The 27,621-nt window shown below is 44.8% G+C and overlaps 1 protein-coding gene across 1 annotated transcript in view; it reads left to right on the top strand.

The window, feature by feature from the left end:
• LOC308336585 (uncharacterized protein) overlaps positions 1–27,621 on the top strand; it is a 114,618-nt gene that overhangs the window by 49,161 nt on the left and 37,836 nt on the right. Inside the window, exons 3-6 of the mRNA XM_080794001.1 lie at positions 2,074–2,184; positions 3,144–3,233; positions 4,757–4,960; positions 13,797–15,272. Coding sequence (XP_080650127.1) covers positions 2,074–2,184; positions 3,144–3,233; positions 4,757–4,960; positions 13,797–15,272 — 1,881 coding nt within the window. The remainder of the gene's footprint in view (positions 1–2,073; positions 2,185–3,143; positions 3,234–4,756; positions 4,961–13,796; positions 15,273–27,621) is intronic.

The following is a 27,621-nucleotide window of genomic DNA, read 5'->3' as shown; positions in this document are numbered from 1 at the left end:
AAATTACTACCGCTGAAGTGCCCTTGAGCAAGGCATTGAACCCCTACCATGAAATATTCTATGAGCAGGGCCTGGCTGTAAACAAGTTCTTGAGCTTAGTCCAGTTACCCTGGGTAAACATATAGTACCTTTCCTTTCCTGTCTGTCTGTCTCCGTTCAGTGTGTGTGTGTGTGTGTGTGTGTGTGTGTGTGTGTGTGTGTGTGTGTGTGTGTGTCCTTGGAGACAGTACAATGAGTGGGTCAGACTGTGTGTCCTTGCTGGGAGGTTCTGCTGTTGGACGACTGGGACTGATTCAAATAAAGATCAGACTTTAAAATGCTTGTGTCACAGTTGTGGATCACTGTCTATCTAACCTGATGTAAAATCAACTCCCAAGTCGGGTCAATGTTACAGTACAGTATGTCTCATGTTTCTCTGCCCATGTGCGTCTGGGTTACATGCTGTGTTAAAGGAGAATGCCTTTTATTTTCACAGTCGCAATGATAATGTGATATGTTGTAACTTGTAGTTTGTAGAGCAATATAAAAGCCCAAGTAATGATGTTCCACCCAGTGAAAGCTGAGTTGAAAATCTTGTGTTGAGGTTCCCGGCTGTGTATTTAATATGCACACAGAGAGAGAGAGACCTTTCTGATTTCAGTGGCTGTCGGCAGCACAATAAGGACATGTTTTTCTTTTATAAATTTTTTGTTTTCACAGCATTATGCTTCACTGCTGAACCAGAAATGCTGACATGTGCGTGTGGGTGCAGTTTGGTCACCTCTATGTGGGATGGTCTACTCTGTGTTGTAACCTTCCTCGTCCGCTGGGGTTATGGTTATATGGCACACAGCGTGACTACTGCCCCTCGCGTGCCGACTGCCGAGACACTGTGTTCCGAAACAAAACCGCGCAAAGAGAAACCCACAAGGAAATAAAATTGATTATTCTTAACAATCAATCAATCAATCAATCGCTGACCCTGCCAGAACAGAACGTTTTCTCACCGCTTGCCCAGAGAGAGACAGAGAGAGAGAGAGAGAGGGAGAGAGAAATGGAGAGAAATTGCTGTGTGTGTGTGATATGAAGAGGCAGGGTAGCACCCTGTCTGTTCGCCTTACTGTCAGCCTGTGTAGAATAGACGCTGCTAGGCAATTTGGAAGGGCGTGTTTGCATTTTATTTGTATTATGAGGGATGCCAAGAGAGCCTTCCTCTGTCTCTCCTTCCTTCCTTGCTTCCTTCCTACCTTCCTTCCCCCTTTACCTGTGCCCCCCCTCTCTCTCTCTCTCTCTCTCTCTCTCTCTCTCTCTCTCTCTCTTTCTCTCTCTCTCTGTCTCTCCCCCCCCCCCCCCCCCTCTCTCTCTCCATCTCCCCTTTAACCTCTCTCCCTCCATTGTGTCAATTTCAACAGCCAAATCAGATCAGACAATTAGGCAGATGCCAGCCGAGCCCTCCTCCCAGCGTGCATGCAGGATGAGAGGATGAGGACTGGGTACAGAAGGAGCTAGGGGCGGGTGGGGTGGATGTGTGGGCTAGGATGGGGTGGGGAGGAGTGGGGGAATTCTGGCTGCGGTATGGCCTGGGACCAGACCAGACCAGACAGTGAAAAGTCACAGCAACCCAGACTCCCCCACCGAGATCGCACATGTGCATGTGCGTGTGTGTGCACTGCAGCTCAGGGTTCACAGTTGTGTTAGTAGCTCAGAGCCAACTGAGCCTGCACTGGATACAGACAGACAGAGACAGAGGCACATAGCAGCTCACGGGAAACAGCAGCACTGCATGTTGTCGTGCATGAGACTGGGATATCTGCTTTTAGGACCAAATTCAGGTGCTAAATTTCGTTGCGCACATGCCAGGATATATGCCATTTGTCTGTGGACACGTATTTAGGGTGGGTGTGTGTGTGTGTGTGTGTGTGCGCGCGCGTGCTTGCATGGGTGCAAGAGAGAGAGTGAGAGAGAGAGAAAGAGAGAATACGTTCACATGCTTTTGTATTAAGCATGCATGCTTGCATCTGTAATGTGTCAAGACTCTAGTAACAGTGAAGGGTGGAACTAATGTCTGGACAATCAATGTTTCCACTGATGCAGGTTGTAAAGTAACAGCGGGGGGACAGATATCAGCGACGCGCCCAGAGCCCCACGGAGAGGTGTGGCCGCGAGCAGCCGAACAGCAGGGCCTGGACACACAGTTCCTATCAGGTAGGAGGAGTTCTCCTCGTGTGGAATTACTATTACCACGACAACAATAACAACAGTAACGCTACTATGATGAATACCATGTAAGAATCCAGTATTAACCCATTTTGACCTGAGATCAGATTCTAAAAATGTCTTCTACATCCTGACAGTTTTCTGAAAAAGCTATGTTTCTATGTCAGTGGTTCTTCGATTTAAAAAAAATAGCAGACCTACAAGACAGAGAGAGACAGAGAGAGACAGAGAGAGAGAGAGTGATTGGATTCACAGAATCAAAGGAACCTTGGTATTGCAATTCGTAAAGACGAATACAGTATCATAGACAAAATACAGTACAAATTAAAGGGCATTCATTTAGCAATACCTCACATGGTATGTTGTGATTATGCCACAGTCACTGTTCAGCCCCACATGTAGCAGAGAATTCTTTCAATGTTTACTCTTTTTATTAGTATTTTGTTGTGATGAATAGTAACTTCTAGCTAGGAGGGTAGCAACATAAAATTGGAATTAGATCCCGCTTGATTGTGAATTTCAGGTGCTGATAACAGAAAAACGACGCACATAGCCAAATCAAAGAAATAAACTAAATAAACCTAAACCTATGCTTGTCTTTATATCTCTGACTAAATGAACGTATAATCAAACATACTTGCCTCACTAATCTAACCTACAAAAAGTAACGTTTGTATATCGTTACCTCCACTCAAACATGTGACGTAACTGTCTGTATACTGTATGCATGATATTGTATGCTGCCTATGTCAGCATAGGCTGTTTGTCATACAACAAAGTGGGTTCTCTGGTTGAATAAGTGAAGTGTTGAACTAAATGAAGATGCAGTCCGGTCAGTGTGTTTATGGTCTGGAGCCGCAGGGCCAGCCAGGCCAGAAGCGTTATATTATAGAGTAACTTTCACCCAAAAAATGATTGAACTTAATGTTTCTCTTTTGCCTCTATAGCTTCCATGATGGCAGGTTATCCTGATCCGTTAGACTCCCAGACCAGTTCTTCCCAGAGGATGGACTCTGACCTGATGGGAGCTTTCTCAGGTACAATATCCAGTAAACGACAACATCACTGTTTTCTTGTCGTTGTTGCTTGATTGAAATGTAAACAGCACAAGGAATACCAGGGGAATACCACTCATTTTCAACACTGAACTATGCCATTAATATAACTTAGAGTTGTTGTGTGGAAATAAATTTTAAAAAAAGTCCCCTCCCCTTCTGTTTAAGCCTAGAAATGGAGGTCTAGAACCTAGGGTCATGTGATCAGTGACATAGGGAAGGTGTACTCTCGGCAGGTCAGTGGTCTTGTGATTAGAGTGTTCGCCCTGAGACTGGGAGGTCGAGGTTCGATCCCTGGCCGTACCAAAGACTTGGCAAAAAATGGGACCCAGTGCCTCCCTGCTTGACACTCAGTATCAAGGGTTGGACTGGGGTAAGTCCCTGCGACATACTAGCGTCATGTTTAGGGGGTGTACTTGTACAACAAGCTGCCTCACGCTACAGAAACAGCCCTATGGGCCTCATAGCTCAGCAAGGCTTGCGAACTCTGGGCAGGTCCCAAATCCAGCTGAAAAGCAGAATCAGTATCTCCATAAAGCTTGTCAACATACTGAAGCACAAAGTGCTCTAAAATATCCTGATTGATGCTGTTTTGAGCCTGGACTTTATACAACACACTGGACAACACCAGCAGTTCATATGGAACCCCAAATCATCACTGACAGTGAAAACCTCACACTGGCGTCAACACAGCCAACTTTTGTTTGGCATCTGTTGTTATCTTTGTCCCTGTTATTATGACCATGGGTGTGCTCTAAAACTGTGAAACACATATTTTCATTTCAGATGGTCTATAACACACACACACACACACACACACACACACACACACACGCGCGCACTAGTGGTGGATATTGCTTACAATCTCACAATGGATATGTATCACGATATAGGCCACAATACGATATATATAGATATATCTCGATTAAACGTTTATTCAAAATAATGACCACGTTGCACATATGCAATAAAGCACTTTCAGGCCCACAGAGATCTTTAAATTAAAATAAATGTCTAAACATCCTAACAAGGAGTCTGAGTCTGAGAAGGGAGTGCATTGAAACTTGCCAGGGGGGCTTTGATAACGTTAAACAGAGGTACGTTTGGCAACACTGATCACCCAGATAATTCATGCCGTTTATTGCCATATCGATACAGCAGCCTCTCGATCGATTCACCTATCGTCCGGATTTTCGATCGATATATTGCCATATCGATTAATTGAATGCACCACTAGCACGCACGCACACACACACAGACACACACACACACACACACACACACACACACACACACACACACACACACACACACGCACACACACACACACACACACACACACACACACACACACAGTTGTAAATCCACACATTCAAAGCTCTTCGAAAACATTCAAGTGACTTTGATGACCATGTGTGAGAATTGTGAACCTCCCTGACCGGGTGTACAATGTATAAGATGTGAGCAACTGACCTTTCCTGTCTGTCTGTCCTGGTCTCTCTCAGGTTTCTCCCATGCTGCACTGGGAGGCATGGCTGGGGTTTTAGGCATGGAGTTTGGTGCTGCCCCACTCTCAGCGGACAGGTCTTCCAGTATGTCGCAGCCCCTGCAGCAGCCCCTGGTTGCGCTGGGCTCAGAGCCCCCCAAACAGCACAGCCCCATGCTGCCAGAGCCCCAGGCCCCACGCAGCCCTCTGGATCTGTCTGGAGGTGAGGGACGAGCAACGGCAACACAACATGTCACATAAATATAATATATATAAACTGTGTTGTCATGTATGTGACTCCTTTTGATACAGAGACAGTCATGGCGGCAAGACTAACTGTTCTGGAGAGGAGAAAAACTTTTTTTTCTCCTTTTTAATTTTTTTTTAAATGCATTAATAGCACAGGCAGAAGTAAACCTTTCAAGCCTGTTTTCTCAACTCGCTGTTTTCTGTTACCATATCTCCAAAACTGGTGGGTCTCACTGAACAACCAATATGTCAATTTGAAGCTATGATTCCCTGCTTTCATATAACATGAAAAAACGAGAAAAGAAACTTGAGAAAAACACAACATCATTATTACTAGAAGCTCTAGCGCCACGGGAAAAAAATGGAAGTGTAATGGGCCTTGCAAACATGAAGCGAGGAACGCAGGCATTGTTGCCTGGATCAACACAGGTCTCCTCCAGGTCTGTTGAAGAGGGGCGTAACTAACAACGCAAGCGTAAAAATCCAGGTCTGGTGAGTCGCGGGCGTGTGCACGTAACGAGCACGCGCGCAACAAATTCACGGGACTGCACTCACTTAAATACGCTTGCGTTGTCGCACCGCGACTTCTCAGAGCAAAAACACAGGTTTAATTGAAAATTAACTATAGGTGCGTTTTATCGCTCGCCGTTTGCAAGGCCCTTAACGCAGAAACCTGTGCCCTGCAGAATGATGTTACCACAGGTGCGCGTCGCTGTTTGATGACATTTCGTAGAGTGGGCCTAATGTGCAAAAGAGGTTGCTGCAATGTGCCTGAATAATGCGTTTTACATCAACTGTACAATAAGTGAAGACATTGAGGGCGGGATAATAGATCATAGACAGAGAAGTGATGAAGAGTCTGTGGTCAATTTGGAGGCAGGTGGAGTGCTGCTCGGCCCGTAATGAGCTGACGCACACAGCAACGTTGCCTCTGCGTCGTGCATCAAAACACGTTCTCACGGATGACTGTTGACAGGCCCTCAAGGTGCCCGCTGCTATATTATTAATTATATCACAACATAATGTACGTTATATCATTGACCTAAATGGCGTGTATAGCGCTTTGTTTCATTAGCGCGATGGTGATAAAATAGGCTGCAGCTGTTGTTCCGCGGCTGAGCACACACATATGAACGGGTGACGTTACCAAGGAGGAGAAGAGTCACCTTTTCACCTCTGATTTTCCAAACAGTTTTCCCGACCTTGTGAAGGAAGGTCAGGAAACAGTTTCTAGGAATAACATTTTCGGGCAGGCAAGATGTGTGGTCGTCCCCCGATCCCCGCACAATAAGCACAGTAAGCACAAAAGGTTTTTAAAGACATATACCTGCCAGACGAGTATGATACAAAGGCTGCCTGAAAGGTTGCATTTGCATTTCAATGGGTGATTTAGGCTCGTGCTCTACGCGTAACGGCCAATCCGCTGCCTGTGTTTGTCCTCTCTTTTTTCTCAGTCCTGAGGAAAATGGATTTGAAAATACGACGAGAAAACTTGAGATTCCCTTCTCGCGTACCAGTGGCACATGTTCCGGTCCGCGGACCGGTGGTTGGGAACCTCTGATCTGCGGCAATGGCGTTGAGGGTAGCATTAAATAATAATAAGGCTTTAATTGACGGAGATCTATGGCAATGGCGCGGAAACGGTTAACTATAGAGCGCCGCAGTCCCTCCCCCTTTCAAAAAAATCGAGTGGCCCAGGAAATCAAAACCCAATGCATTCTCCCATAGGCACTTAGGCATTTAATTTATTTAAAGACGGTTACGCCGCCGACAAAGCCAACTCGGATCGTGACAAATCATGACAATGAACACAATGTTTTGGGCCTATCAAATAATTTATAAGTCGAAAAACAAAACAAATAGTGTTGTCTCCTGACTTTCTTTTCTCCTTTCTAATGATTTGATCGGCCCAAAACATTGTGTTCATTGTCATGATTTGTCACGATCCGAGTTGGCTTTGTCCGCGGCGTAACCGTCTTTAAATAAATGAAATGCCTAAGTGCCTTTGGGAGAATGCATTGGGTTTTGATTTCCTGGGCCACTCGTTTTTCTGAAAGGGGGAGGGACTGCGGCGCTCTATAGTCTCACATAGCCAGACAACTATTCCACCATCTCCGAATGCTACTGTATGTAGAGTCTGGAACTACAGCTCCCATAATCCGAGTAAGGAAGCTGGCTTTTACGACGATGTGACTCTTCGTAGTCATGGCGTTTGCTGCGGTTGGGTGGGGTGGGTCATTGCATTGACCTTGGTGTGTCTACTGTGTTAGTCGGATATCTTGTGTAAGAGTTTTGCCAGTGGCAGACAAATGACTGCAGTGGTGTCAAATGTCAAAAAGAAGAACGCTGGTGCTCAGGGTTTACCTTACCCCGGGCGCGAGTATGATATAAGAGCTAAATGTGAATATGTTTGTTTGGCTAGTTCCTTTTTTGTTAATATTGAGATATTATTTGCACTGATTCAGACCTGTACTTCGGTATAGACTTTTTTGCATACCTGCAGTGAATCGAAGTCAGGTGCACTTGGAAGCGAAAGCGACAGCCCGGTTTTTTGGCGAACTAGAATGCGATTGTTTGATGCGCACCAGAATTCGAATGAGCCTTCACACCTGCCAAGCGAAGCGCACTTTCCGACAATACGCAGCAAGATAGTATAACATTCTTGTGTGAAGGTGACCTTAATTAGATTTGCTACCAAGGTTTCCCCAGCTGCTTCAGTCTGCCCTGGAACACAATTAATCATGTGTTTTAATTCTGAACATAATTTTTATGGTTTATCAATTTGCTCAAGTTATTGACCGTCTCCCTGGCAGCGTCCATTACAGTACGTAGTATGTACTGTCTCAATTTTGTTTTGTCATTTAAAGTATTCATTAATTTCCAAACAGAAAAAAAAAATTACATACAAAGAAAAAACAAGAGAAAACAGACAAACAAAACACAACAAGCAGTCAAAACTAACAGGACAACACCCTCTAAACTCCTAAAGGATTATAACAATAGTGATTATGTTATGTCAATTGTAATGTATTTCGACATTATACTTAATGCAACAAACCCAAACACAAATAAATACTCCCATACTAAATGGAACTTCCCTTCAACTTTGTTCTTCCTGGCAATCAAATATTGGTAACTAAGACGCAGTCTCAGTCATAAGTTGAGTCTGTACTGTCTCCATGACGCCGCCCTGTGCCGCAGTGACTGCCGTGTTCCACATGGAGGCGCTACACGTAGAGGAGCTTTCTGTCATTGTTGCTGGTGGTGCTTACATGTCACATTGCAGGCAGCAACGCCCCACCCTCAGAGTAGACGTCCAGTCTAGTTCAGTAAACATCTGATGCTAAGATGTATAGAATGTCAACATGATGATGTTACGAGAGAGAGAGAGAGAGATGTGCATTTCTTTAATCTGAACACGTGTGTGGTTGGGTGTGGCTGTGTGTGTGTGTGTGTGTGTGTGTGTGTGTGTGTGTGTGTGTGTGTGTGTGTGTGTGTGTGTGTGTGTGTGTGTGTGTGTGTGTGTGTGTGTGTGTGTGTGTGTGTGTGTGTGTGTGTGTGTGTGTGTGTGTGTGTGCGTGCGCACGTGATCTGCACATGCAGCTCTGTATGTGCACTGCAGTACATGAGCTCTGTGTGTTTGCCCTCCGTGTCTTGACACAGTTGACAGTCTCTGCAGCCCAGCTCAGCACCGCCTCCAGAGAGGTCCTGTCCGGTTCAGTGCATCTCTCTGATGATGATGAACGGCACGCAGTCGCATGTTGAATCTATAGTAGCACACTGTGCCCCTGTGCCTGCTCCTGTACTGTATGTGGCACACTTCATAAGATATATACAGTATGTACAGTACAGTATGTGATGATGATGTGGAACATGCATGCCGACCGGCAGCAGCACACTGTGGCTGCTACAGTATGTGGTGCAGTTCCCATGTTGTTCAGCAACATGTCTGCAAAAGCAGAACTCTTTTGCACTCTTAGATTAGATGGAGGTATTTTGGTGCAGGCCTCAATAATGTAATAGAAATGGAGAAGTAACCCTGAGGAAGTACATGTCCATTTCACATGGTTTATTTATCTCTCGTGGACAAGGATCGGACGCGTTTCGACCCAGAATAGGCCAGTGGTTTTCAACCCTTTTCATATCGAGGACCATTATTTCTTCTGCATTCGAGCCACGGACCACCATTTGATGACATTTAGCCTCTCAGACCCAAAACGTATTCCATGCTGTATATAGATCTGGTACCATAGGAGAGATAACGGGCAAATGTTGATCAAAAATAACAATAACTTCTACATTCTCTAATTGCGTAGACTTCTTCTAAATTATGTGATGAAGTACTGTACAGTACAATCTCCAGAGTTCAAGATCTATAAAGGTCCATTTGGTTACCGACACTCCTACATTTAGCTGGTGAATAATACAAGTTGAAACTTGAAAAGAACATGTATTGTGTGTTGTGTACTGGTTAGTACTTCTTCATGTCTATTATTTGTATGTATGACCAGCAGCACACTGTCTGTGGCTGGTATGTGGTGCAGTGCCCAGTGGCCTGCCTGGCTGGCTGGGAACACATCAGAGCACATCAGAACAGCTGAGACACCATGGTGCAGTGTGTGGCAGAGCAGGTGGCAGGTACAGTATATCCCACATAGAGAGAGAGAGTGAGTGAGTGTGAGACGTGTGTGTAAACCATTGCAGAGATCTTCTCAGTTCTCATTGTATGCTAGTTACTGCCATTCAGGATGGAAAATGAAATGCATTTGGATTTGGGGAGAAGTAGTTTCATAAGGGGCTGGTATGAAGTACTTGATATAAACAGAAAACGTTCAGTTCACTACTCTACAACTGCCTTCATGTCATCTGATTGTCTGTCTGGCACTTGGCAGGCACTTAACAAGCGATCGACTGTCTGTTAGAGAGAGGGGCAGAGAAGAGTGGCTTTGCTCAACTTGATTTATACTTATATTCTCCACTCTGATGAAGGTACATGTTCGATATATCACGCAGCCTTACTTATTAGCCTATATTTTGGCTATTAACCCCCCCCCCCCCCCCCCTTTTCCCCCCCAATTTCGGAGACTCCGACGATTCATCGGAAGATCGATTCATCGGCGGCATCCCTAAACCCTAGCATCTTCTTTTTTTTCTTTTTCTTTTTTAGATCTTTTTTTGCGGCTTATGCCTTTTATTGGTTTTTTGAAGAGACAGACAGTAGGCTGACAGGAAACGGGAGAGAGATGGGGGGGAAGACATGCAGTAAAGGCCGTGTCGGGCTCGGGAGTCGAACCCGTGGCACACTGCGACTGGATTACCGTCTGGGCCAACCCTAGCAGCTTCCATGTCATAAAAGGCAGACATTTGACGAAAATAGCAGATTTTACAAGCTGACTGTGTAACACAGCATGACACGTTGGGAGTTTGTACATCCTCTATGTTTTTCGGAATTATTTGACGTGGTCATTTCACCTGGTCATTTCACCTGGTCAATTAAGTATATATATATAGGGTTTAAGTGGTTAATTGAAGACTACATGGAAAACCTTTACATCTCCTCAATAGGTTCCAATCCCATCAGGGAACTAGAGTGGAACATGGCCTCTATGTGATGATGTATTTGATCTGCAATGCATTTCCCAGTTAACGTTGCCACATAGTAGGGGGAGTATTAGCATGAAGCATGGCGCTACATTCTACATTGCCTGACTTTTGTATGCTCCACTTAAAGTAGGCTGTTCTCTCTCTCGCTCTCTGTGTGTGTGTCGTGCGTGCGTGCGCGCGCGCCTCTCTCTTGTGTGCGTGGGTGTGTACACATGCGTGTGCGTGTGTGTGTGTGTGTACACATGCGTGTGTGCTTTTGTGCATGAGACAGTACGAAGATCTAGCAGCAAACTAGGCCACCGCAGCAAATCGGGCACTGATGTTTCCTAGTTTCTAGCCCTCGACCTTCCAACAACCTTTGCTCTCTTCTCTCTCACCCCCTACAGTATGTCCTTTGCTTCTCCCTTCTAAAGCAGATACAGACTGACCAGTAGCATTAAGGCTAATAGGTATGTTGGTTTGACCCTCATTATATTTGAAGCAGCTCCTTGCAGTCGTGGGCATGGCTGGCCGGCCGCAACTGATGCAGTCTGTCTGCAAAGTACTTGTGCTTTTTTCTGTGTGTGTGTGTGTGTGTGTGTGTGTGTGCATGAACAACTTCTAAAGTATCTACTGTCTGTCTGTACGTACGTATGGTGTATACAGTATATTATCTATATCTCCTGTTTGTCTGTGTTTGTGAGAGTTGGGGAAGTGGTGGACAAAGTACACAAACACAAGTATTAAGTCAAAGTTGCTCTACTGCAGTACTTGCCTTAAAAAGTATTCAAAAATACATCTTGTTAATAATAACGATTGATGTATTGTTTTCACAATGCATTTACAGAAACTCTCTGAAACCAACTATAAGCAGCACTGACAGCTCTCTAATAATATAATTTTCCCATTTCTGAGCTGAATAAATCCAGCTGCACTAAAAACCTTGCACGGGCAGCAGAGGCAGGTGTTTATCTTGAGTGACAGGTTTGAGTACAGATAGGTACCTCCTTCACCATCGTCACTGGCTGTCGGATTAGTAATCTAAGTTGAAAGCTTTTAATAGAGTGGCTACTGTGAGTGGCTGGTTTCCTCTTGTGAGCCTTAGATCAAGACTATCATAGATTGATCAATTTTGATATTTTTTATATCTACGATAAAACGTCAAAATGGATGAAATATATCTATGATAGTATTGATCCAAGGCTAGTGAGGATTCTGAGGAACACAGCGTGAGGCCATACACCTTTTAGAAAATAAAACAAAAGTATATTAGAAATGTAGTAGTGTTCAAGGACTCCAAAACATTTTTGAATAGTTAAAATGGCCAGTCTACAAGCTCACAACGTGTCAATGTAGATTGGCTAGTTGAACTATTAAAAAATGTTTTTCAAAATAGTAAAAAAGGAAAATAAGTTTAGGGATAAGGGGTTTAGCGGTGACGAAAATGGAGCCCATAGGCTCCACTCTTCACCCATAGGCTGTTCGACCTGGCGGAGACAAAGATAGATTTTCCCCACATTATTTTTTACATAATATAAAGTTATTACATTGTATTTATAAATGCAAAGTATCACAGTTATTTAATCATAGATCCTTGCAATGAATATTTTTGTATTTAGTGAGTCAACTACTAGACTAAAGGAAGGTGTGTGTGTGTGTGTGTGTGTGTGTGTGTGTGTGTGCGCGCTGGCGGGTAGCCTGGCGTGCGTGTGTGCGCATGATTGATTGATTCTTTATTTAAGTGTCATGCTTCCGAAGAAGACCAGCCCATATGGACTTACAGGACACTTTTTACAGTTTACATAAACAATGATCGAGTGAATACTGAACTTACACCCAAGATTCTTACAAGGCAGATTACATAATAAAATACACCATTAGGCCTGTAATAGAAGACACACGGACCAGCTTGAAGCGCTGAGAAACAGGCTCTAGAACCAAACTGTGCTGTCCTAAATACTTCATTATTAAATAACCACTCTAACTTCTGACCATCATCTTCTCAGAATAGTCTGTGTGTGTGTGTGTGTGTGTGTGTGTGTGTGTGTGTGTGTGTGTGTGTGTGTGTGTGTGTGTGTGTGTGTGTGTGTGTGTGTGTGTGTGTGTGTGTGTGTGTGTGTGTGTGTGTGTGTGTGTGTGTGTGTGTGTGTGTGTGTGTGTGTGTGTGTGTGTGTGCGTGTGTGCGTGCGCGTGCGTGTGCGTGAGTGCGTGCGTGCGTGGGAGTAAGATAACGGGGGAACCAAAGCGCTGTGTGATTACAGTTACACCATGCATTTAGTTCACAAGACCACTGCAGATCCACCTCACGAGGAAGTCATGCACATCCACACACTTATATATACCGGTATATGTATATAGGTATACGTATACCATGCCCAGGAGGTGGACTAAAAGAGGCATCACAAACTTTGTCCCACGCAGCATTCAGCTGCTTAACAAGCTCTGATCAGAATTTGTCACTTTCTTACATGTACATGCTTATCATGTTTCATGTTCTATTATGTGCCGTCTTGTTGGTTGTTTTAATATCATTTTTTTTGCTCTTTGTAGTGACAATAAATGTGTTTTCAGTAAATGAATAAACTTTTTACAGTCCCAGACAGTGTTAGTGGATAAGGTTTTTTAGAAACACATGGTCCAACGTTCTCTCCTTTTGTGAAGTGGTTTACTCGGCCTCAAAGAGAAGGACATGTACCTTGGGGAATGGATCTTCTTTTATCAGTCTATAATAAACATGACGTGTCTCCTTTTCAGTGTGGAACTTTACCCTTTACTTTACAGGTGAGGAAATGTAAAAAAAGAAGCTGTGTTCCAGTGGATCCAATGTAGTTATTAATTAAGTCACAAGCTCTTGTTAATACTTGTCAATTGTCATTGTAGAGCACCTTCTAGATAGGCTATTTTCACTACTTTTGCGACGATATGCAGCATTTTATGTACACATTTCCATGGCGAGCAGTTGAAATTACTAAACTGAAAATATATCTGACATCCCACTCACCGTTTTACACGAATGCTCTTGTTAAGCGAAAGATGATTGTCGTGAAATGCTTTCTACAGCAGTTGTCTGGTCTGTTTGGAGTTGATCAGCGTTGCATTCCTGATGTCACATTTTGTATGTTTTTCTGTAGGCAGAGAGAGAAAGTAGAAAGGTAGAAAGAGAACGTGTCAATGTACATTCTGTCCATACTTCCCATTTACATTCTGCCCTCTCCACTCACAACAAGGTGCCTTGGGCGACTGCTGGCCAGACGAGGCCGGCTGCCTCCCGAACGACCTCCCCTTCACCCCCAGCGTCTCCACAGTGATCAGCCGCCACACCGGACACGTAGCGGTCAGCCCCGACGACCCGCCCGACTTCCCCACGTGGTCCAACCGCGAAAGCCCTTCGTACGCCGGCGGCGACGAAAAGGAGGGCGAGGGATCGGACCGCAAACAGTCGAAGAAGAAGAAGAAAAGGAGACCGAAAGACGAAGGGTATTTTGACCACGTGGAGGCCAGGGGCCACCCGGAGGCTCCGTTCCATAGCGAGAACAGCCCCTCCCCAGAGGCGCACCACCACAGGGTGGGCCCGCGCCGGGACAAAGGGGACGGAAGCTGGGAAGAACAGATTGGGAAAAGCGGAGGCCGAGGAAAGAGAGGGAAGAGCAGGAAGAAGCTTCCAGAAGAGTGGGGCATGACGGCGGAACCGTTTCTTCCAGTTCCAGCACAAACCAGCTCTCAAGACCAAGAGGAGATGATGGACCTGGATACCCCCTTTCCCGATATGGGCTTGAGCCCCCGGAGTCGGGAGCTGTTCCCGGAGGGGAACACGATCCCGGATTCCCTCACGGAGGACCTGCTCACACTCACAGCCCCTTCCATGAGACCGCTGGTGCTGAAGAGTGACCTGAAGGCCACCGCTGCGCCGTTCACCATGCCCTCGGCCGCCGTCAACAACAACACCAATGCCAACCTTGCTTCCTTTCCCATGGGTCCTCGCCCCGGCGACCCTTTCGCTGCCAGCTACCACGATCTCACGGCGGAGAGCGAAAATGCCAACCTGGGCAACGCCACCGAGGCCTTTCCTCCATCTTTCTCCGCGGTGAATGACACGATGGGCAGCGACATGGTGGACAGCGGGATGTTTGACAACACTGACTCCTTCACGTCGTCCTTCACGCCAGGTGGCAACATGGCGGACACCTCTGCTTTCAGCTCCAACTCCCAGGCGAGCCTGTCACCAAATGAGACGCCGGGTGAGGTCAAAGCGTCTGCCCCGCCCCTGTCCCCCTCGGATCGCTCCTGGCTTCTGAACGACTCCAGTCTGAGCAGCAACAGCGAGCCCTTCGACTTCAGGCCCTTGGGCCTGGCCTTCGACACCCCGAGCCCGGCCCCTCTCCGCTCCCCTAAGACCACAGCACAGGATTTCAGCAAGGAAAGCCTCAAAGAGGCCAAAACGCCTCAGAAGCAGTCCAAGAAGATGCGTTCCTCCTCCTCCTCGTCTTCAAACGCCTCTATAAAGAGCCCTACCTCTCCCAGAGCAAGAGGCATCCCTCAGCAGGCCTCTCCTCCAGTCCTCAGTCCCTCCTCCCCTCCATCACTGACCCTGTTAGGAACCGCGGGGTCTGGTCTGAATCCCGCAGCCAAGCCCTTCTTCCCGAGCTTCGGTGACACCGTGGAAGGCCCATCCGAGGCCCCCACCGAGGCCCCCGTCATCGAAGGTTGGTTGCGGTCAGTCCTGGGCAGAACAACCGTTGAACACTTTTTCAAATAATTTGTTACCAATACATGAGAGGCGTTTGGCAGAACGTTCTTTGTGAGATGGGTCACATTGCCTTAGTGAGTCAGAAAGCTACTCCTCTAGAAGGTCAGATATTTGAAACTGTGTTCAAATGTACTGCCCAGGACTGGTTGCTGTGGTGTATTTAGTCCCTTTAGGAATATAGATAGAGGGTAGACCCTCCTCCCGTGCATGGACATCCCATATCTAAAGACAGTGGCTTGGGTCCGGTTTGGCTTGTCCCGTACCAACTGGCAGTGAGTGAACTAACCCAACGGGCACAACGAGAAGCTCCCACCAACAAGTGCGGGGCTTTGGATTGGCTTGGTTTTTTTTTTGGTCTGTGTCGTCTTTCTTACCCATGATTCAAATCGCTGGGATGTTGTCATGATTAACAAGGTTGCTGTTGACGGGTGTGCTTCTACTAATCAACCACTGGCTGACTCGTTCCTTCCTTATATAGCCACACCTCTTGGCTATTATGTTGTCTACTGTCTCCTCAAACCAAAAAACCAGAACCAAAATGTCTCTCCTCGTTTTCATCCTCTATACTGTGAATGAATCAGTTAACAATCTCTTTATCATCTCTTATCGTTTCCCGCGTACCTTTTGAGTGACGCATTTTCTGTGCCGAATTAACATGTTTTTCCTCGTTGGCTGGCTGTTTATTGATATAGTTATGTTGGTTTGAACCCCTTTTGGTGTTAGCATTTATGTTATGCTTTAGCTATTCAAAAATAGCATATCTACAAGCTCATAGCGTGCCACCGAGTGGCGCGCTACGAGCTTGTAGGTCTGCTATTTTTGAAAAATCTGTTCATTGACCCTTTCTTTCCACAGAGGGAAGAGTATAAGATGTTTAGTCTTTGTTGGGGCGACACGCTCCCCACCCACCTATACCGCCTTGCATGAACTCTGCCTCGTCCGAAGCATGTCGTCGTGTTGGTTGTATGATGTCCGCAAACTCAGAAGTTAACGGAGTTCTTTTTCTTTTTGCTTCTCTCATTTTCCCATGTTCTCTCTCTCAAATGGTGATGCCTGATGACATCACTGCTTCTCCACCATAGGTGAGTCAAAATTTCAAATATTCTTTTGTTAGTTGATATCTGCTTTGTGGAAGTTGCAGTGAACTATTGTTTGTGCGTGCGTGCATGTGTGCGTGCGTGCATCTTTCATTTGCATAATTTCGTCCTCATGCCAATCCTCCCCACACATATCTGTTGCCACTGTGTTAATTTCCCTTGCTGGTACAACGAAGATCTATATCTTTCTACACTACTGGCACACCTGCCAGCCAGTGAAGAAGCTTCCATCCCACTCTTCTTGTTCAATACCCCCCGCTGACAGCCATTAGAATCGCTAGCGCAGTGACAAACATGTCCCTTCACCCCCGGCTCCCCTTCTCCAAACACGAGCAATGGGCTCTATGTGCACACAGAATCCTGGGCCCCTTCCCTACCCCTCCCCTTCCCTACTTCCTAAGGCTCTGTTCCATTTAGTGTACAGTCGTTCTCAACCTTTTTTAATTTCAAGGACCCTCGTAACTCTGAGAGTGTACAAATGGTACATTTGTACACTCTCAGAGTTTCACACCCGTACAGGGCCACTTAACCGACTCAAGGTCACTTTGAGACAGTCCGTGAGCCAGGGGGGTCGTTCGGTATATCAGCTGAGGGGATTAATGCTTATAGTGATTGTGGATGGCGTCCAAGATGGCTGCTAGGAGCTTAAAACGGCTTTATATCCAATACTGTTCAACATAGAAAGGTAGTTTTGGTGTCTAACCATATAGGTTTTAGGGTTCAAGGAATGTGGCTGAATCAGTGAAATTACCATCAGTTAACTATTTATTGCCAAATCAAAGGCGTCCATCCCAAGGCGACGTTCCATTGTACAAAATTATGTTAAAAACAAAAAAAGATATTGCCTTTTTGTGAGGGAATCTGTGAACGTATGGTGATTCATGGGGAGGGGGGGGGGGGGTGATACTGTATGTGTAGAAGCTATTTCTGATGTTATAGTTTCAATTGCCAGTCAGTCTTATCAGGCTTATGTGCTAAAGGTCAGGTCAAGGTCCCTCTCGCCCCTTATCATCCAACCAGGTCTCCAAGCAGGCAGCCGATACGGTCACTGGTTGAGATGTACAGAATTCACCTCACGACTGACATGCAGATGTTAAATGACATCTTGCATGAATGCTGGAATCAGTCAGAACAGCTAGATAATGTAATTGTGCGTCCTGGCGCGATGCATGGTATACAGTTATTCCTCAACTGCAAGTGCACTGCTGTGCAGTGCCGGTTCTAGGCGTTTAGTGGCCCTAAGCAACATAATATAACGTGTATAACTTTGATGATGGAGACTCAGAGAGAGAGGGCAACTATATTCCACACTCACTCCAGAGGGCCACAATGCATATAGTAAAAAATAGCTGGTTGTAAAGGATTGGGGTGTATCCTCACGCACTGGTGTGTCCTGGTTGTAAAGGATTGGGGTGTATCCTCACCCACTGAAAGATCATCTCTATGATCCCATAACATTTCCCCCACTCTGAATTCTCTGAATAGTGATGTCCTTTACCAACTTAAGATTCTAAACATTAAGAACATTAAGCAGAAGCTGTTGAGCAAGGTGTCGTACACCTTAGTGTTGAAGATGGATACCACATTTTCGTCATGGTGAGGCAGACATCACCATTATTTCCTACTGTATGTCCCTGATGCAGCAATCTGTGGAAAGGGTGTGATACACATGCTCAGTGATACAACTGATCTGCTTGTCCTACTGGTGTATTGGGGTCTAACATGTATCACGTGGGCCTACAGTGGACCTACAACAGGCACTCTCATCAAGACAAGATGCCTGCTGTCCATCGTTGTATATTATGCTTGCTGATAAAATAGGTTTAAAGTGTTTAAACTGATTTTGACGCAGGGATCCCCTGGAACCCCCTCAAGGACCCCTCGAGAACACTGGGCTAGGGTGTCAGTACACCCAGAAACGCCACTGCTGAGAACCATTAAAACAAATTTCTTCCATGCCAATGAATGACCTGATTGTAACATACCTACCATGATGAGAGCTGGGTCTCCCTAATGCCAGGTATACAAACCTTGTTAAAACCGGTACCAAACAGTGGCGAAGACAGAACATGCCTATGACTGCACCTCGAAAGATCTCACTGCAGTCTGTTTTTTAGATATTATATAATGGCCGGTGGATGACGTGAGAACAGTTTAGACGAATAACCAATTGATTCCCCGAAAAGGCCTTTTTGTCCTGACCACTTATCCATGAGTTTTATACATTATGGATAAGTGGTAAGGACCAGTTTGGACCCTCTCAGCTTTGTACAAAGGGTTGTGACATGCTTCTTTTAAAACCACTTCACGAGTTAAAACCACTTCACATTGCTTGAAAAATAAGTGTGATGGTCAAACCACTCTCCCACAGCTTTAGGAACAGTGTGCTTTATTGTAATATATTGTATTTTTATTGTAATATTATTCACCACTCATTTTGTATGTCTGCGGCAAACATTTAGTTTGAGGAAAATGCCCATCACAAGCATGCATGTTGATGAGCCCTGCTCCGGAGTGAATGGGAAATGTACTGCCTCAAAAAGTTAATGTCAAGCCATGTTGGTTAATTAGAGTGAATACAGTTCTACAGCTTATAGAACTGAAGTCAAGTCTCTCTCATTCTCTCAAAAGGAGAGGGACTGGTATTTAGTCGTGAGGAACTCCGCTCGACAAAGCATATAGAAGGTTCGACCACACAGATGCTTCCTCAGGTCTCTTGTGAATAATTAGTAAAACAGGTCTGCGCTACCATAAATAAACACTGGGTTGAGGCTTCGTTAAAAGTGGATGGATGCCCTATAAAATGTACCTGTGTTTTAATGAGGAGAACGAGGCTTCTGCAATGGAACAAGAGGAACAGTATTCGGTGAGGAGGAGGAGTGGAACTGGGTTGGTGGTGTTGGCTCACAGAGGAGCTGGGTGGAAATGTTCCTGAAGCCCTAGATGTGTTGCACGCACACACGGTAGGCAGCCGCATTACCCTGTGTTAACGACCTCATCAGATAGAGTTGAACATCAGACAAAGGCATACCTTATCAGACGGGTTTGAATAGATATTCCTCAATAGACAGGGTTAAACGTCATCATATAGATACTGTACCTCATCAGACAGACTGACTCAAAACTCATCAGAGTTAAACCGGGGACACATTTCATCAGAAAGAGTCAATCCTCATTAGACAGGCTTACATTACATTTATTCAGAAAGATTATATACCTAGACAGGATAATATTTCATCAGACGGAATACACTTATCTGAAGACTGAATTAATCTACTGTAACTAAGCACAAACACACAGCACTTAAGAACGAGTTATGTATCGCTGCTTCTCAAGTCTTTTGCCGGTTTGTAAATGTAAATGAAGCGAGTTGAAGCAATTTGTAAAGACGACCAAACTATCAAGCAGCAGTGAATTGAACACTGGAGTCAATTTACAGAAGATCACTGCTCCTGTTTTGAGAAACATATAATAAAACAATGTCAAAAGCATGATCCATCTTTGATTGATTGATTGATTGAATACTTTATTAGTCAGAAATGTAAACGGCACAAGGTACAGTGTGTTGGAATTAGGTGAGTCATGGGCTTTAGGCCGATAAGTAATTATTAATTACTATTAGGTGAGGTCATTAGGAGTCATTAGGTTATTAGGTGAGGTCATTAGGAGTCATTAGGTCATTAGGTGAGGTCATTAGGAGTCATTAGGTCATTACTAGGTGAGGTCATTAGGAGTCATTAGGTCATTAGCTGAGTCATGGGCTTTAGGCCGAAAAGTAGTATAATCAGTGAGAGAACTGTTGTTGACAAAGAGGAAATGCTACCCAAAAGTCTTGTTCTTTGACTGACACTTTTGATGCAATCTTTTCACCTGTCACTTTGTTGTTGTAGTCTTCTTTGCTTGAGATTACTAAACTCTGACCTTGAAATCATTTTGCATTTACATTACTACGGGAATGTTGAAGAATGTATTCTGTTTTACCAAGCTGTAATGCCAGTTGTTATCGGAAAGTCGAGTACGTATTTTTGAGTTCAGAACTGAGAGCTTCCTCAACTTGCATTTTGTCCTCGGCCCGAGACCTGATTTGGATTGGATCAGGACTGGATCTGATGACATACAAATTATGGAATAAAATAGAATTGGCTGACTGTTCAGACTAGTGACATAGTGACATAGTGAGGATTATACAGCGTCAAACCTCATCACACAGAGTTCAAGTGAGGGTTGTTTATTTGTTTTACTGTAGCTCCAGTCAGTGTCCTGTGATGAAGAATGAATGTGTGGCACAGTCTCGTTTAGAGGTTTCAGTGGAGTGTGAAATATGGTTTACATCAGCTAGAGCTGCTCTTGTAGGCGGGGAGCTAAAAATATATATGTGTGTGTGTGTGTGTGTGTGTGTGTGTGTGTGTGTGTGTGTGTGTGTGTGTGTGTGTGTGTGTGTGTGTGTGTGTGTGTGTGTGTGTGTGTGTGTGTGTGTGTGTGTGTGTGTGTGTGTGTGTGTGTGTGTGTGTGTGTGTGTGTGTGTGTGTGTGTGTGTGTGTGTGTGTGTGTGTGTGTGTGTGTTACATTTAAGTCCCACTATATGGAGACTGTAATATGGATGTATAGCTTGGTCTTGTGCTCAGCTCACAGTGTTGAATAGAATCTCTCTGATCCACGTCCCTCCACTAGACCATGGGGTTTGTCTGCTAACTCCATTCAGTCAGACAGACATGTGGAAATAGAGAATAGACCTAGCCCTAGATCTTGCGCCACCCCTTATCCCTAAACTTATTTGCCATTTTTGAGTGGTGCAACCACTCCAAGGAACAGCAATGTCTGTGTCAGCCTATGTGTCGTCCGTCTATGTGTTAATGAGCATGAGTATGACTATTAGTACCAGTAGGGGCGAACCGACGAACCGACCAATATGTCTGAGTCATAGTGTCGGGTGTCAGAGTACCCGTTGTACCCATCTGTGTGTTCCTTTTGTGCCCATATATGGAGATTTCTGTATCTGTCTGTCTACCCGTGTCCCCTTTATACCCGTATACGGAGTTCCCTGATTCCATTAGTATATGCCCATACCCTGTATATTTGCATGCCCATATATGAGCGTGGTTGGTTCGGTTAGGGTCGGTGGTTCTGGACAACTGGCGGCAGTCGAACAACCTCCCGTAAGCCAATTTCAATATAGGATGGTGTGTTCGTGTGGCCTTTTTGTTCAGTTTGTGTTTCGGTGTGTGTGCGTGTGTGTGTGTGTCTGTGTGTGTGTGTGTGTGTGTCTGAGTCTGAGAAGGAGTGAGAAAAAACAGCTGTCTTTTCGCGCCCCCCCCCCCCCCCCCCCCCCCCCCCGGGGTAATGAGAGCTTGTTTCAGGATCTCAGGGAGGGTTGGTGTCACAGAGGGTGCTATTAAAACCCTGCTGGCAAGATAGGAAGGGAACACAGAGAGAGAGAGAGAGAGAGAGAGAGAGAAGAATAGTCAGAGGGTTACAGGCATTAATACTTTTGCAGAAAGAGAGGTTTTGAAGCATGCTGTTTATGCATTGCAAATGAAACAAATAATTGCATATAGAATGTAGTGAGAATATTTTGTTCTGAGTTTTTTTTTAAGCTCATCATCGATCTTTCTTGGAGCTCATCGAACTCCAGCAGTGGTATTTCTCTTTGTTGTGCCAGTGGGCAAACAGGGCATGTTCTCCCCATGTCTGCGTTGGGCTTTCTCTGTGTCCTCTGGTTTCCTCATGCATATGCTAGGTACTCCTTAGAGGTGCTCCAATCAGGTTATTAGGGACCAATCCCGATCACTGGTTGTTTATCTCACGATCGACTGGCTCGACACAGTCTCGGAAAAGAAAGGAATAGACGGTGATGACTGGCAAGCCCCACCGTGGATAGGAATCTGGAACAATAAGTGACTATGTACCTCCGTAGGGTTTCTCTTTAGCGACCCTGCCGGAATTGAGTCGGCCTCCGGCCCTAGAGTCAGGAAGAACAGGAAGAAAAACCTATGTTAATAGTAATACTAAATCTCTATATTCACCGCCCGGACCTCCCGGCCCCTGGAGAAGAAGAGAAATAGAGACTTTCAGTTGTAGTTTTCGCACAGACGAATCCTCACCTCCTATCCGCCTTTCCTTCTAAACTCACTTAAATCCAGCCTGTGGGCAAACCTCACTCTCTTGTCTTGGTTTTGGATCAAAGTGCGACTATATATATATATATATATATATATATATATATATATATACTTTTATACCACTTAAATGAAACTATTTGTTCATTTGGTTATACCACTGAGCCAGACTGTACAAGTGTATGAAAATGCCAGTGACTAGTGTGTTGTGACTAGATGTCTTGTTTCCATGCACCTTGTTACCTATGAGCAGGTCTGCATGTCTATTTATAGAGATAGCAGAGTCCAAAGACCACATACACCCACATACACACCCACATAATAACATGCGTGCACACTGCACAGACACAAACCTCAGAGAACAAGACTATGACAAGAGTATTGGAAATGAAAGTCTGATGTTAGAGGTTTGCACGATGAACCAGCACTCCATTTTAAGTTAAAGGACTAAAGCCAAGTTACTTGATCCAGCAGCAATGGTACTAACGATTTATGGTCTACCTTTCTTTGGTATGAAATGTTTCAGATGTTCCAAGCGTTTCATCACATCCACCAACACATTCTCACTCCTAACTCAGCAGGGTTCAAAGACGAGAGTCGCTGTACTAACATAACGTGAACTCATTGAGCTTCTCTCCTTTCATCGCCATAGTCCGGCAGCCGAAGTGAACGGGCAGGACATTTGGTATATATGGTCTTTTTTATTGGCCTAAAATATTGTCTATATACATGCATTCATGAATCCACTTGCTGACCGGCTGTTAGTATTGGGCAATCCTTTTTATAGGGGTTTCTTGTGACCTTACCATTAACATCCTATGGCAGGCAAAAATGTCAAACTTTCCTTTTGCTTTAAGTAGCATGTGACATGTCAAACTAGTAGTGGCTGCTTTTAGCCCAAGGAGTGTATTTTGTGCAAAACTAATGCCTGGGATGGATTCAGAATCATGAAAACCCCCTAGTTTGACAAAACTACTTAAAGCAAAAGGAAAGTTTGACATTTTTGCCTGCCATAGGATGTTAATGGTAGGGTCACCCCTATTAAAAAAATTGCCCAATACTAACAGCCGGTCAGCAAGTGGATTCATGAATGTACGTATATAGACAATATTTTAGGCCAATAAAAAATACTATATACCAAATTTCCCACTTTAAACAAAAGAAGCCTGTCGGCTAACGGTCTACCAGTGAAATGAGAGAGGTTCCATTCACTGGTGCACACCGCTGCACAATGTTGACAACAGTTATTAACGTAATTCAGGGTCCAAGACTCCAAGCCAACCTGTGCCCGACCTATTCATCTAAAGAAAGAAATGGTCTGAGCCTGGCCCTCATCGACGGGTCACGCCAGGCCATGTCAGGCTTGCAGACGTCTGTCTGCAAGTGTGTAAGGCACACAGTGTCCCTGTGTGCCATTCACGTATTGCTTTGTTCACTTAACTCTAATCTGCAAATCGGCATCCCCCCCAAAAAACAAACAAAAAAACAAAACCAAAACTGTGTATGCAAATTATTTTCTCCGCAACACCCCATGTGCCCGTCTCCCGAGTCCCCACTCTGCTAACCACTAACCCCAAAATGTGTCTCACTCTCTCTCACTCACATACACACGCACACACACACACACACACACACACACACACACACACACACGCGCACAGTACATGAATTCCTGAGTCATTGGGTTATTTCTGGATTGCCACAAAACCCTAGAAAAGCAGGCATGCTTTTATTTTTCACTGGCCTATTTGTACCTTGCATTTCAGCATTGCCTAAGGAGTGTACAGTATAATATTATTTCAATGGCAGATAGATGGTGGCCCAGGAGGGCCATACAGTATGGGTTGAGCTGAGGCCTTTTGATGGCACCACCACCCCTATAAAAGCTATCTATAGGCTAAAAGTGTGTGTTTTAAATTACTGATTAAAATTGTCAGTGGTGCAACCACTCCTATAGACAACTATGTGTGTGGCTGTGTCCCTGGCTATGTCCGAGCACGAAAATAGCGCTATAGCGTTTGTTCACCACCAAGTGTCACTGTTGCACAGCCTAACACACAGACACAGCCACACACAGGCCAGGGAGGAAGTACAGTACAGTACAGTACAGTACAGTACAGTACAGTACAGTACAGTACAGTACAGTACAGTACAGTACAGTACAGTACCACTCACTTCAGAAAGGTCAGATTTTCCACTCCACACCCAGCAGACGCGTGTGGAGTGGAAAATATATAGTAGTCTTTTATATATATATAGTCTTTTTTTATTGGCCTAAAATATTGTCTATATATACATACATACATTAATCCACCTGCTGACCGTCTGTCATCATTGATCGTGGGTTTTATGTGACTATACCATTAACAACCTATAGGCAAAATGTTCAAAATGTCATTATGCTAAAAAGTAGCATTTGACGTGTCAAACTAGGGAGTTTTCAGGATTCTGAATCCACAAAAGAAACGTCCATAGCCGTCATCACAAATGTGACGAGGTCAGCACAAGTTTGGGCTGCCGCTCTACTATACTATCTAATTAAGTAAAGTAAAGTAAAGTATAGCGACGACTCGAGATAGTTTAAAAAAAGAATGGTCGATAAGTGGCAAATCCAGTGTATTACCAATGTGGTCGGTACACAGGGATGATGTCTCCACCTGAGCAGCAGCGGCGATGCCTGCGTCATCCATACGACAATCCGTCTGTAAGACCTTTAAACGTGCGTCACCACACAGCCAGGCACTCCACTTCAATGGCTGATTTATTTTTATATCCATTTCCATGAGCAGCAAGTGGTGCTCACCTTGGGTGTAGTAAATTGGAGAGTTGCTGTTAACCGCACGTAGTTCCGTTGTCTTCAACAGCCCCCCTGTGATGAAGACGCACTTACAGTAACACAAGGCGGAAAGATCGGCAGCGGTTATTAAACAGACAGACAGACAGAAGGGATTCTGACATTCCAGTGACTATGGAATGTTTTTTACTTGCCTCCTACTGGCCTCTGTACTTTTATTTATTGTGTGATGCATGACATGGATAGCACCGCTGGTAGCGAGACAGATATCACACACACACACACACAGAAATTTCCATGGACCAAACAAGAAAACTGAATTGATTTATTGACCATTTCATGCTGGTAACACGACTGGGTGGTTGTAATGTAGCTAAAATGTCGTTAAAGGTCAGCTTGCTGTTTTCTCCGTGTCAGATGGACAGCCATACTAACTGCCTGTGGGGAGGTATAGGGCGGATGGGGAGTCGGTTCACATAGACATAGTGACCCTCTGCATCAGTTCATGTTGCCATGGACACAGTGAACAGATGCTCAGAGGATGTGTGTTGGGACAAAGAAATTATAATAAGCCCCATTCGGATTTACAAAATGTGCAGGGCAATGTGTCGCCATGTTTGACTTTAGTCAGTGTCATGTGTGAACGTGTGCCGAAGTTTGACAATCTTATCTTGTTTCAGCATGCATGTACAGTATGTATGCCTTCTTGGGACCTACAACATTGCAGTCTAGGGGCTGTATTTTGCATGTCTTAAGTACCAGGTCTTATTACTTAACTTAAGACCTGGAGGAGTGATCAATGCCATTTGGCTATTCTGAGTGGCCAAAGAGCATTGACCACGCCTCCAGTCTAAGTAATAAGACCTGATACTTAAGACACGCAAAATACAGCCCAAGTCTTTGCGGAAAGCAACTTGCTTGCATATATTCTGAGTGTAACTTCTTAAAAAAAAGAATAGTGTAGCAGTGTTCAACAGTTGAACACTCCTTGTTCATGTAGACACTAGAGAGAGATAGAGTGATCATGTTTTTGGGGGGTTGGACCACCACACAGCTGGACTTAATATGCTTTAATGAAGGGGCCGTTTAACAAAAGAACGGCCGCATTACAGGAAAAGCAACACATCCACCCACCCTACTGGCCAAAGCTGGGACCGCAAGCGGGTGAAGTACATGCACGAGCAAAAGAGCGTGCAGCTGGGGTTTTAGGCAATTGAACACAGAGATCTCTATAATCTCATCATTCATTTTAAGCAGTTGATTGAACCAGCTTGTCTGACAGCTGTAATTAAGTGAAAGATAGTGCCTATTTGAGAACCTGTGGGACACACACACACACACGCACGCACACACACGCGCCACACACACGATGCGCATACACTGCACTGCACTGACAGAAACGGATCCAGACACACACACACACACACACACAATTTCACCTCCTTCAGCTATGCCCTCCAGCAAGCCATCTATTCTCCTTTGTTTTCACTTCATTGTTTTGCTCAGACGAGAGACCCTCCCCCACCCCTTACCCACGTACTGTAGCAGCCACGCTGATGAGGATCCAGTTGCCATAGTGACAGAGAAGCAGTTGCTTCGGAGGAATGGGGTTGCCAAGAAATGCTTTTTGTGTGTGTGTGTGTGTGTGTGTGTGTGTGTGTGTGTGTGTGTGTGTGGGAGGGGGTGGCGGGGGCTGGGTTGGGGTGGGCTATGCGAGTCCAGGATTTTAGGTTTTTATGAAGAGGAGGAAGATTCTTAAGAGTAGGATGGGGCTATAAATAGAAACTAGAAGACTGTCTGTCTAGCCATTATCTATTCCCTTGAGATATCCTTATTCTTTCACATCTGCAATCCACTTCTTGTCTCTTCTTGTGTGTGTGTGTGTGTGTGTGTGTGTGTGTGTGTGTGTGTGTGTGCGTGCGCGTTTTATTCAGTTTTTATAATTAAGTAAAACGCCTTCATAAAATGGATATCTATCTATCTTATCTATAAATGAAGTCTCTCTATGTGTGTACGTACCGTACGTATATCTGTAATCCACATAACTCGAGAACCGAGTTATGGTTCACTAGTCAAGTGGCCTACTAGTGAACCATAACCAGTACTGTCGACCGCTACGAACCTTAAAATCTCAGCGTCTCTGTAAAACATTGAAATTAAATACGTATGTATGTTTACATGTATGTAAGAACTCCATATATGGGCATAAAAGGGACACAGACTGGGCCACGCATTAACCACTTTCAACGTTCCAAGTGGCCAGTGCCCCAATTCTAGTACAATTAATTGTAATACCAT

Source organism: Protomyctophum bolini, assembly GCF_963924005.1.
Source record: "Protomyctophum bolini genome assembly, chromosome: 21".
Taxonomy (NCBI): Eukaryota; Metazoa; Chordata; class Actinopteri; order Myctophiformes; family Myctophidae; genus Protomyctophum; species Protomyctophum bolini.
Note: the sequence above shows the minus strand (reverse complement) of the source record. Positions and strands in the feature narration are given on the sequence as shown.